The sequence below is a fragment of the Scyliorhinus torazame genome, chromosome 13 (assembly GCF_047496885.1).
Source record: "Scyliorhinus torazame isolate Kashiwa2021f chromosome 13, sScyTor2.1, whole genome shotgun sequence".
In the NCBI taxonomy this organism is placed as follows: Eukaryota; Metazoa; Chordata; class Chondrichthyes; order Carcharhiniformes; family Scyliorhinidae; genus Scyliorhinus; species Scyliorhinus torazame.
Genome location: NC_092719.1, coordinates 200,051 through 212,760, shown reverse-complemented (window position 1 = coordinate 212,760; position 12,710 = coordinate 200,051). Strand labels below are relative to the sequence as shown.

Below are 12,710 nucleotides of genomic sequence, written 5' to 3'. Positions count from 1 at the left end.
GTGGCCTCACCAATGCCCTACACAATTGCAGTAAAACATCTTTATCCCTAGACTCAAATCCTCTCGCTATGAAGCCAACAGACCATTTGCTTCTTTACTGCCGGCTGTACCTGCGCGCTTACTTTCAGCGACTGATGCACGAGGACACCGAGGTCTCGCTGAGTGTCCACCTCTCATTCCGCTGCCTTCAAGGACCGATAGACATGCGCCCCAAGCTCATTTTGATTCTCTGTACTTTTTCAAGTCCCACCATTCATTGTATATTCCCGTGCCTTGTTAGTCCTCCACAAAATGCATCGCCTCTCACTTTTCAGGATTAAATTCCATTTGCCAGTGTTCTGCCTGTCTGACCAGCCCGTCTATTTCCTCCTCAATATTTCCCACACCATCATCCCCGTGTCATCTGCAAACTCATTGATCATACCTCCTATTTTCACATTTAGATCATTAATGTATCCTACAAACAGCAAGGGACCCAGCACCGATCCCTGCGGAACACCACTGAACACGGGATTCCATCACAAAAACAACCTTCGACCAACATCCCCTGCCTCCTGCCACTAAGTCCATTTTGGATCCCTTTGACAAATTGCCCTGGATCCCATGGACTCTTGAACCAGTCTCCCATGCAGGATCTTGTCACAAGCCTTACTGAAGTCCATATGGACTACATCAACTGCTCTTCCCTCATCTACACACCGAGTCACCTCCTCAAAAAATTCAATCAAATTTGTTAGACACGATTTCCTCTGACAAAGCCATGCTGACTATTCCTCATTAATCCTCAAAGTGGAGGTTAGTTCTGTCATTTAGATTTTCTTCCAATCATTTTCCTACGACTGCTGTTAGATTCACTGGCCTGTGATTACCTGGTTCGTCCCTACTTCCCTTCTGGAATAACCATACTAGCTGTCCTCCAGTCCTCTGGCACCTTATCTATGGCCAGAGACGATTTAAAATTATTGTCAGAAACCCTGCAATCTCCTCCTTTGCCTCAAACAGCAGCCTGGGAAGCATCTCATCTGGACCTGGGGCTGGTTTAGCACAGGGCTAAATCGCTGGCTTTTAAAGCAGACCAAGGCCAGCAGCACGGTTTCAGTTCCCGTACCAGCCTCCCCGAACAGGTGCCGGAATGTGACGACTAGGGGCTTTTCACTGTAACTTCATTTGAAGCCGACTTGTGACAATAAGCGATTTTCATTTCATTTCATTATTGACAGTGCTTCAACAGGGCGGGGGCAGCACAATTAATGCTGTACTGTGTTGACACCCAGTCCGGCGAGCGGGATCCACTGGATCAGCAGTCAGAACTTTAGACGATTGTTAAGATCACTGGAAGTATCTCAGCCTCACTATGATCACAGCAGCCTTCCTATTCTGTATGATAGTTCAGCAAGTATATCCAATCAGGAAGCAACAGGAATGCCTTCTTAAAGGCTGGTTAATGAAGCAGTTTGCAATGGTGGCTTTTAAATTCAGTGGCTGCAAAACTCGACAAAACCCCAAAATTGGTGCAGGTATCACAATGTGTAAATATTCATTACGGGATGTGGGTGTCACTGGTTAGGCCAACATTTACTGCCCATCCGCAGTTTCCCATCAGAAGGTGGGGGTGAGTTGCTTTCTTGAACCGCTGCAGTCCCTGAGGTGTAGATACACCCACTGTGCTGTTAGAGAGGGAGTTCCAGGATTTTGACCAGTGACAGTGATGGAACGGTGATCAGGGTGGTGAGTGACTTGGAGAGAAACCTCCAGATGGTGGGGTACCCAGGTATCAACTGCTCTTGTCCTTCTAGATGGTAGTGACTGTGGGTTTGGAAGGTGCTGTCTAAGTAGCCTTGGTGAGTTACTGCAGTGCATCTTGTAGATGGTACACACGGCTGCCGCTGTTCATCGGGGGCCGGGGGGGGGGGGGGGGGGGGGGGGGGGGGGGGAGGTTGAATGCTTGTGGAAGGGAGAGCAATCAGGTGGGCTGCTTTGTCCTGGCTAGTGTCGAGTGTTGTTGGAGCTGCACTCATGCAGGCAAGTAGATACGATTCAAATTCACTCCTGACTTGTATCTTGTAGATGGTGGACAGACTTTGGTGTGTCAGGAGGTGAGTTGCTTGCCATAGGATTCCTAGCCTTTGACCTGCCCTGGTAGCCGCAGTATTAATGTGGCTGGGTCCAATTCAGTTTCTGATCAATGGTAACTCCAAGGATGCTGATAGTGAGGGATTCAGCGATGGTAATGCCATTGAATGTCATGTGGTGATGGTTAGATTCTATCTTGTTGGAGGTGAATCATCGAGTCCCAACAGTACAGAAGTAGACCATCCAGTCCATCGAGTCTGCACTGACCCTCGGAAAGTGCACCCCACCTAGGCCCACTCCCCCGCCCCATCCCCATTACCCCACCTAGGCCCACTCCCCCACCCCATCTCCATAACCCCACCTAGGCCCACTCCCCCACCCCATCCCCATTACCCACATAGGCCCACTCCCCCACTCCATTCCCATTACCCCACCTAGGCCCACTCCCCCATCCCATCCCCATAACCCCACCTAGGCCCACTCCCCCACCCCATTCCCATTACCCCACCTAGGCCCACTCCCCCACCCCATCCCCATAACCCCACCTAGGCCCACTCCCCCGCCCCATCCCCATAACCCCACCTAGGCCCACTCCCCCACCCCATTCCCATTACCCCACCTAGGCCCACTCCCCCACCCCATCCCCATAACCCCACCTAGGCCCACTCCCCCACCCCATACCCATAACCCCACCTAGGCCCACTCCCCCACCCCATCCCCATTACCCCACCTAGGCCCACTCCCCCCCCATCCCCATAACCCCACCTAGGCCCACTCCCCCCCCCATCCCCATAACCCCACCTAGGCCCACTCCCCCACCCCATCCCCATTACCCCACCTAGGCCCACTCCCCCCCCATCCCCATAACCCCACCTAGGCCCACTCCCCCACCCCATCCCCATTACCCCACCTAGGCCCACTCCCCCCCATCCCCATAACCCCACCTAGGCCCACTCCCCCACCCCATCCCCATTACCCCACCTAGGCCCACTCCCCCACCCCATCCCCATTACCCCACCTACCCTTTGGACACTAAAGGACAATTTATCATGGCCAATCCACCTAACCTGCACATCTTTGGACTGTGGGAGGAAACCGGAGCACCCGGAGGAAACCCATGCAGACACATGGATGAAGTGCCGACTCCGCACAGACAACGTCAGACTTGAATCTGGGTCCCTGGCTCTGTGCAACATCAGTGCCAACCACTGTGACACCTCATTGAATGTCAAAGGGTGATAGTTAAATCCTCTCTTGTTGGAGATGGTCTTTGCTTGGCAATTGTGTGGCGCAAATGATATTTGCCACTTGTAAGCCCAATCCTGGATATTGTCCAGGTCTTACTGCATTTGCCACAGGACACGATGGAGGGTATCCTCAATGTGAAGATGGGACTTTGGCTCCACAAGACTGTGCAGTGGTCACTCCTACCGATACTGACATGGACAGATGCATTTACGATAGGCAGGTTGGTGAGGGTGGGATTAAGTATGTTTTTCTCTCGTGTTGGTTCCCTCACCACCTGCTGCAGTCCCAGTCTAGCGGTTATGTCCTTTAGGATCCGGCCAGCTCAGTCTGTGGTGGTACTACCGAGCCACTCTTGAAGTCCCCCACCCAGAGCATATTCTGCACCCATGCCACCCTCACTGCTTCCTCCCAAGTTATGTTCAACATGGAGGAGTACGGATTCATCAGCTGTGGATGGACAGTATGTGGTAATCAGCTGGAGGGTTCCTTGCCCATGTTTAACCTGAAGACATAAGGCATCATTGGATCCAGTCGTTGATGTTGAGAACTCCCAGGGCAATTCCTCCCAACTGTATACAATTGTTCCGACACCTCTGCTGGATGTGTTCTGCTGGTGAGACAGGACATACCCAGGAATAGTGTTTGGGACATTATCTGTAAGGTATGATTGTGAGTATGACTATGCTGGCTGTCTCTCCCAATTTTGGCACAAGCCCACCCCAGATGTTAGTGAGGAGGACCTTACAGGGCTGGGTTTGGCGTTGTCAATTTCAGTTCCGAGGTTTATGGGTCCATCTGGTTTCATTCCTTTCTGTTTTCTTTGTAGTGGTTGAATACAACTGAGTGGCTTGCTAGGGCTCAGGGAGCGGTGGGTCTGAACAGGTAAGGACGGCAGGTTTCCTTCCCTAAAGGACATTAGCAAACAAGTTGGGTTTTTACGACAATCAGCAATGTTTTCATGGTCGGCACAGTAGCAGAGTGGTTAGCACTGTTGCTTCACAGCACCAGGGACCCAGGTTCAATTCCCGGCTTGGGTCACTGTCTGTGTGGCGTCTGCACCTTCTCCCAGTGTCTGCGTGAGTTTCCTCCGGGTGCTCCGGTTTCCTCCGGGTGCTCCGGTTTCCTCCCACAAGTCCCGAAAGACGTGCTGTTAGGTGAATTGGACATTCTGAATTCTCCCTCTGTGTACCCGAACAGGCGCCGGAATGTGGCGACTAGGGGATTTTCATAGTAACTAATAATTTTAACAGTAACTTCATTGCAGTGTTAATGTAAGCTTCCTTGTGACATTAATAAAGATTATTTTTATATAGAGGAGGGTAATGTAGGGTGTGGTGGGCGCGGAGTCCAGTACGGCCAGAACTGACCCACTTTTAAAATTCTTTCTTGGAACGTAGATGTGACTGGCGAGGCCCAGCATTTATTGCCTATTCCTGTTTGCTCCTTGGGAAGGTGGGGGTGAGCTGCCTTCTTGAACCGCTGCAGTCCATGTGGTGTAGGTACACCCACTGTGCTGTGAGGGAGGGAGTTCCAGGATTTTCACCCAGCGACAGTGAAGGAACGGTGTGTGGCTTGGAGGGGAAGTTGGAGTTGGTTGTGTTTCCATGTGTCTCCTGCCCTTGTCCTTCTATGTGGTAAAGATCACAGGTTTGAAGAATACTGCTGAAGGAGGCGTGGTCAGTTTGTTGATGGTACACGGCTGCTACTGTGCATTGATGGTGGAGGGAGTGAATGTTGATGGTGGGGGATGGGGTGCAAATTTAATTTCAATAGAAAGGAAGCTGGATGCTTACTGCTTTCTTGTCCAGCTGATGATTGATTTTTGATTGATTGATTGATTTATTGTCACATGTACCAAAGTACAGTGAAACGTATTTTTCTGCAGCCAAGGGAACGAACATAGTCGACAAAAAGAACAATCGACAAAGTACATTGACAATGGTACATCAACAGTGATTGGTTACAGTGCGGAACACGGGCCAAACAAAGCAAATACAGGAGCAAGAGCAAAGTGGAATATTTCGACTTTGCCTTTTTGTGAACTTCGGACCGAGGCGTCTCATTGTTTGCAAATAATGTTTCCTGCACAGCTGTCCAGGAGAGAGATTAGTCAATATTTGTGCAACAGAGAGACATTCTGTTGCTGCCTGGCAACCTTTAAACACATAACCTTTGAGCCAAAGATTTGTGCGTGGTTTTCCCTTGGAATACTATTGCAAAATGTGATGTCTGCGAGACAGGACTTAGCCATTGACGGTGATGGTGGTGTCTGCTGTTGCTTGATTGGTTCTCTTCAATAGAGGGACTGAGTAAGGGCAGAAGGTTATTTTTTATTTAGGGCATCATGATCGGCACAGGCTTGGAGGGCCGAAGGGCCCGTTCCAGTGCTGTACTGTTCTTTGTTCCGAATTGGAAGATGAGATGGTGTTCCTCCAGTTTGTGTTGGGCTTCACTGGAACATTGCAGCGGGCCAAGGACGGACATGTGGATGTGAGAGCAGGACAGTGAGGTGAAATGACAGCGATCGGAAGGTCTGGGTCCCGCTTGCAGACGGACTGGAGGTGTTCTGCAAAGTGGTCCCCCAGTCTGCGTTTAGTCTCTCCAATGTAGAGTAGACCGCATTGGGAGCAGCGAATGTAATAAACCAGATTGAAGGAGGTAAAGGAGCATGCGTTACACCTTCTGCGATTGCATGGGAAGGTGCCGTGGGAAGAGGGTGAGGTGTTGGGGGTGATGGAGGAGTGGACCAGGGTATTCCGAAGGGAATGGTCCTGGTGAAATGCTGACAAGGGGAGTGAGTGGAAGATGTTTTTGGTGGTGGAAGCATGCTGGAGTTGGTAGAGTATGATTCTTCGAATGTGGAGGCTGGTGGGGTGAACAGTGAGGGCAAGGGGACCCTATCCTGGTTCTGGGAGGGAGGAGAGGGGGTGAGAGTAGAGGTACGGGAGATGGGTCGGACATAGTTGAGAGCCCGGTCGACCACAGTAAGTGGGAAACCACAATTAAGAAAGAATTAAGCCATGTCAGGAGCACCATTTTGGAAAGTGGTATCATCAGAACAGATGTGATGGAGTCAAAGGAACTGGGAGAATGCGATGGAGTCCTTACAGGATGTGGGGTGTGAAGAGCTGGAGTCGAGGTAGCTGTGGGAGCAGTGAGTTTGGAATGGATACGAATGGACAGTCTATCCCCAGAAATGGAGATAGACAGATCAAGGAAGCAAAGGGAAGGGCCGGAGATGGACCATGTGAAGGTGATAGAAGGATGGAAATTGGAAGCGAAAGAAACAAAATTTTCCAGGTCCAGACGGGAACATGAAGTGGCACAAAACAGTCGTCGATGTTGCCGATAAAAGAGTTGTGGGATGGGCCAGAGTAGGACTGGAACTGGGAATGTTCCACATAGCCCATAAAGAGACAGGGAAAACTAGGACCCATGTGGGTCCCCATAGCAACACCTTTGTTTTTGGAGGAAATGAAAAAGGTTAAAGGGATGAATTGTTCAGTGAGGGACAGGTTCATCCCAGACAGCTGAGAGTGGTGGTGGATGGGTATTGTTCAGGCCTCTGTTTGAGGAAGAAAGGAGAGCCCCAGACTATCCTGGTGGAGGATAGAGGTATAGAGGGACTGGACAGCCTGGTGAGGAATGGAGGTATAGAGTTGAAAAACTAAGGGCAGGATTCTCCATCCTGGAATTTGTTCCCGATGGGACAGGGAATTGGGTGTCAGGGAAAATCCGAACGCAATGCACTGACCTCCCGCTGGCAGCATGAACGAGGTTCACAATGCACGCTGGCAGGGAGGGGGGGGTGTAAATAAATGCAAATGGGTCTGAGTGTCAGGGCCCAGTTTTCCCAGCCTCCCGTGATTCTCCAGGGGCAGCCGTCAGGAATTCTGTGGGCACGGATCACTTGTGGTCTCTGCCATCATGGCCCTGGCATGGTGGACCTCACGGTGGACAAGGACCACGCCAAGGTCCATGCTGGTAGAGACAATCGAAGCCAATCCCTGGGAATCCCTCATATTCCATGCCATGCCCATATTTCCACGGCAAGTAATATGGAATGGTATCCTGCTTTACGACCCTTTTGGGGATTGTAAACCTGGTGCAATTCAGCTGGGGCGAGAGAACATAGTCCACAAATGGAGGATCCAGCTGTAAATCTTTTTATGAAGAGTTCCCGTTTGGCTGAGAAGATTTCAGACCAATTCATCTCTGACAACCTGCTCTGAAAACACTGCTCGCACTTTTACAGTTGAATTTTACCACAGCAGCTGAAACAATCCACAATATTCCAAAATAATCAGCAACATTCTAAATAAAACACCCCACAATATCCTTTAAAAAAGTCCATTCATGATATCACCCTGTTAATGGTTCTACTATTGTCACCAACATTCCTCCTCCTCCCCCCCCCCCCCCCCCCCCCCCCCCCCACCACCACACACACACACACACACACACACATATACTCGGTGAACCTACCCAGCTGAACTTATTGTTAGTTTACGGACTGATCCAAGATAAATTTTAGATCATTAAAGCAAGTCAGTTTACCAACTACAATCTGGGTCCTTAAATGAAATTTCTTCTCTCGGGGTTTTAGAACGAGCAAGGTTATCTCAGGGTAGAATATTTCTGCAGGTATGTTATAGCAGAAAAAAGCCCTGTTAAATTTACCAATATCAGCACCTAGAATCCTAACTTAAGAATTCTAGGATATTGTTATCTGCATGTGGGGTTGTGAGGATACAATAATGAGAATACAGCTTTTTTAAAGTTTGCTTTCAAGAAGGAGATAGATAAAGCTCTTGGGGCAAAGGATGTAAGGGGGAAAGCAGAAACAGGTTACTGAATTTGATGATATGCCACGATCTTAATGATGACAGAACAGACTCAAAAGGCCAAATGGCTTACTCCTGCTCCTATTTTCTGTGTTTATTAATATTTATTATAAGAACCAATTATATATTACATTATTGTAATGTAGTCTATATCATAGAATAAATGGTAATGAAAGCGTGTTATAAAATTACAATTCTACTTGTCCTATCTTAATAAACAATTTTGATATAACAAATATTGATTAAAAGTTTGTAAACAAATATTGATTAAAGAAGATAGTACTTACAATCCAGTATGATTTCTTAAGAGTTTGAAATGTCTTTGTCTCAAACTTTTTCGGGAATTCTAATTTTAAAGCTCTGTCCCTTATGTCCCAGGGCAGCTGTCAGGTGTCTCTCTAAGCTGTATTGACATTTTAAGAAAATTCAACTGTTACCAGTCAAGCTTGTATTGTCTATGGAATTCCTTGCCCAGTGAAACAGTAGAGGCTCCTTCATTAAATGTTTTTAAGATAAAGATAGATAGTTTTTTGAAGAATAAAGGGATTAAGGGTTATGGTGTTCGGGCCGGAAAGTGGAGCTGAGTCCACAAAAGATCAGCCATGATCTTATTGAATGGTGGAGCAGGCTCGAGGGGCCAGATGGCCTACTCCTGCTCCTAGTTCTTATGTTCTTATGTTCTTATGTCCATTGCATTGCAGTAAAAACATTTTAAAGAAAGCATTATAATATTTTTTTTAAACTGTGAATGCTTAAGGATCATTTTTGCTATCTTGCTTCACCCAGGAGTTTGGCTGGTTGGTTGCCCTCTCAAAGTAAGGATATTCAAGGTCGTGTTATGAGATCCCATGCTTTCTAGTCTTTTGGAAATGATTCAAATGCTGTACAGTATATTTTAATTCCTTAATCCAATCAACATCTCCATTTCTTTATTAAATGTGTTATTTATTTTATATTCTAATGTCAACAGATCCTCTAAAAAATTCCAAGATCTTGGTCAGGATCCACACCTTTGGCATAAAACAGATCTGTTCTTCTGTGGCTGATACCCTTTCTGTCTAATAGGTTTCATCAAAACTTGTTCCTTAGTTTTTGAGATATAAAGGCTACCAAACAGGAGCAAAAATGTTACCACTGCCGATCTTGAGTGGCGGAAGTAAAAAGTGACAATTAAGTAACTTGTTTAACCATTATGTGAAAAAGCCATTTCATCTAATTTTCATTATGTTACAGCCTCCAGAAACAGCGAACAAGTCACGTTCAATTACTGGTGAAATTCAGGTAAAATTCACCTATCATTTTGTGCCATATTACAGTCCATGCTTCATTTTTCTAATAATACCAAATATAATTACTAAATTAAGATTTCTGAAGCTGTTTGCCAAAATCTGTCTACTGTCCACTTTCATATCTACATGAGATTATTGATCTAAAATCACATGGTAAAAGTACAGTTCAAAAATTGGCCCAGATTTAAACAAAACACAGCAATAATTCCAGATTTATGTCTTCCTTTAAATTGCAAACCTTGCAATTTAGAACAGCAAATAAATCCATATCAGGACAGTGCATAATGTGAAAGATGTATGAACCAAGGGAATTAGAGAATTAACCATGTGGCTCATGGGAGAAGGAGGGGCTTTGATTCTTTGAGCACTGGCATTAGTACTCAGGGAAGAGTGATCTATTCATTTGGGATGGGCACCATTTGAACTGGGTTGGCACCAGTGTCCTGACCAATTGTCTTACTGTGGGCTGTAGACAGGGCTTTAAACTAACAAAATTTGGTGGGGGTGGTGAAGGGCTCAAGAGATTTTGAAATACAAAGAGACAGGCCAAGGTAATGGGACAGTGTAGCAATGTAGGTAACACAAGCAGAGTGGGAGTGGGACAAAACTTAACTGTGATTGTGCATCATTGAGTAAGGTCCATGCCGCGAATACAGGCAAAACATTACAGTAAGGCCTCTTTATTTGAAAGTGTGAAATAGCCACAATAAAATCGATGAACTAATGGCACAAATAGAGGTAAGTAGTTTAGGTTTAATCACCATTCTCAGAGACATGGTTACAAGGTGACCAAGGTTAGAAAATAAAAATTCCAGGCACACAGTATTCCAGAAAGTCAGAATGAATAGTCCTGACAGTAAAGAATAGCATAAGGATGTCAGTGAGAAAGAAGCTGGGTTCAAAATTTTCTGACGTAAAATCATTATGGATCGAGATTAGAAATAGCAAGAGTCAGAAAATGCTGGTAGATGTAATTTATGGACCCACAAACAATAGTTATACCATCGTCTAGAGCACTGAACAAGAAATTTTTGGAACTTGTAACAAAGACAATGTAATAATTCTAGGGAACTTTATTCTTCTTATAGACTAGGACAATCAAATTTGCAAAGGTGGTCAGGAAGGTGAGTGTGTAGAATGTTTCTATGATAGTGTTCAGGACCATTACATAATGGAGTGGACTAGGAAAAAGTTATTTTAGATCTAGTATTGTGTAACGAGGGAGGATTAATTAGTAATGTCACAGGCCAAAAAAGGGACATGATGATCATAATATATTTGAATTCTGTGTTAAAATTGAAATTGTCATGCTCTAACCACAAACAATAACTTACATTTAAAAATTAAATTACATAGGAAGGAAGAATTGATTAAGCTTAATCAGGTAAATAGATTAAAAGGTATAGCCATAACAGTGGAAAACATTTAAAGAAACAATTCACATGTTCAACAAAAATACACTCCATTAAAATAAATCTTATCTTATATCTTATGAAGAAAGTCCCATCTGTGACTTAATTTGGAAGTTAAAGATGTATTAGATTAAAAGAGGTGGAATGTAATATTGAAAAGAACAAGTAGCAAGACTGAGGATTGGGAGTGTTTTTTTAGAAACCAACAAAGAGTCACCAAAAAGTTAAAAAGGGAAAAACAGAATATGTGAAGTAGCCAGGATTATAAAAACAGCGTGTCAGTGCTTGAAGAGATTAGCTAAAGTAAGTATTGGTCCTTTAAAAGCAGAGACAAGAGAAATTATCATGGAGAACTCGGAAAATTATGGAGACATTGGACAAATACTTTGTGTCCGTCGTCACTGTCGAGGGGGTGAATTGCACAACAGAAATAAAGGCTAACCTCGAGCTAAAAATAAAATTAAAATCTTTAATATCAGCAGAGAAAAAATATTGGATTGTTGCTGGAGAATATAGAATTAGGGGTCACTATTTAAAAATAAATGGTGCTCATTTCAGACAGAGATGAGGAGATTTATTTTCTCTCAGAGGGTTGTGAATCTTTGGAACTAACTTCCTCAAAAGGCAATGCAAGTAGAGTTTGAATATTTTAAGGCACAGGTCGATAGCAAGGGGGTGAAATGTTATCGGGTGCAGGCGGGAATGTGGAGTGGAGGTTATATTCAGATCAGACATGATCTTATTGACCAGCGGGGGAGGCTCGAGGGCAAGAGTGGCCACTCCTGCTGCTGATCTGTTTGAGGTGAACTCAGAACCTGCCTCTTTGCCCTACTCGTGATGGAAATCACAGCATACGGCTTAGACCTACCTTTGGACAGTGAACAGAAGAAGATACTCGGCTTGGAGGCAATACAATAAAGTTCACTCGACTGACTTCAGGGATGAGGGGTTGTCCTATGATGAGAGGCTGTTATTTGGGTCTATATTCTCTGGAGTTTAGAAAAATGAGAGGCAATCTCACTGAAACATGCAAGGTTTTAAAGGGACTTGATAGGGTAGCTTATTTCCGTGGGTCAGGGAATCTAAAACTCAGGGGCACTTTCTCAGGATAAGAGGAGAATAGTTTAGGACTGAGATGAGGAGAAATTAATTACCTCAAAAGGTTGGGAATCTTTGGAATTCTTGTTCATGGTCCATCATTTAATATATTGAAAGCTGAGACAGACAGATTTTTGGGCTACCAGGGAATCAATGGCTATGGAGAGTAGAGAGGACAGGGGAGGTGAAGGCCAGGATCCGCCATGATCATATTAAATGGGACAGCAGCCTGAATGGGCCGAATGGTCTACTCCTGCTCCTATTTCTTATGTTCCTTTGTTAATTGTAGATTTTTTGAAGGTTTTTCTGAAGTATATGGCAATGATTGAAGCAGTATTATGTATATTATTAAACTTTGTTGTGTAGAATAATCCTACAATAAGTGTTTACAATGTAATTTGTGCTACCATTAAAAGTTACACATAATTAACACCAAATGACAAATCTGGTTCATATCCCTTTACATTCCATCCCTCCCTCCTTCATTTTCGCTGCAATCTCCTTCAATGAAAAATACAATTGAGATCATAATAATCACCAATTATTTTATTCCTTCCCGACAAGTGTCAGCAGCTTTTTGATGAATAGAGTAAATACAATGATTTGTTGATTGTGAAACTGTTATGACCCCCTACAGGGACAGAGCTTGTACAGCATCCGATTCGCCTCCGACACTCTTGAGCTACTCGGGTGACTGGGAGGCGGAGCTTCCTCCCAAATGGAGGAATTTGCCACAGGATATAAAC

At 45.2% G+C, this 12,710-nt stretch overlaps 1 protein-coding gene across 6 annotated transcripts in view; it reads left to right on the top strand.

Annotated features, from left to right (window-relative positions):
* Nucleotides 1–12,710, top strand: part of pcloa (piccolo presynaptic cytomatrix protein a) — a 633,232-nt gene that overhangs the window by 442,180 nt on the left and 178,342 nt on the right. For all 6 annotated transcript variants that reach the window (XR_011934010.1, XM_072470931.1, XM_072470933.1 and 3 more), the window contains one exon: nt 9,399–9,446. Coding sequence is in view for 5 of the 6 variants with exons in the window: in XM_072470931.1 (XP_072327032.1) it covers nt 9,399–9,446 (48 nt within the window). In the remaining variant the exon portion in view is untranslated. The remainder of the gene's footprint in view (nt 1–9,398; nt 9,447–12,710) is intronic.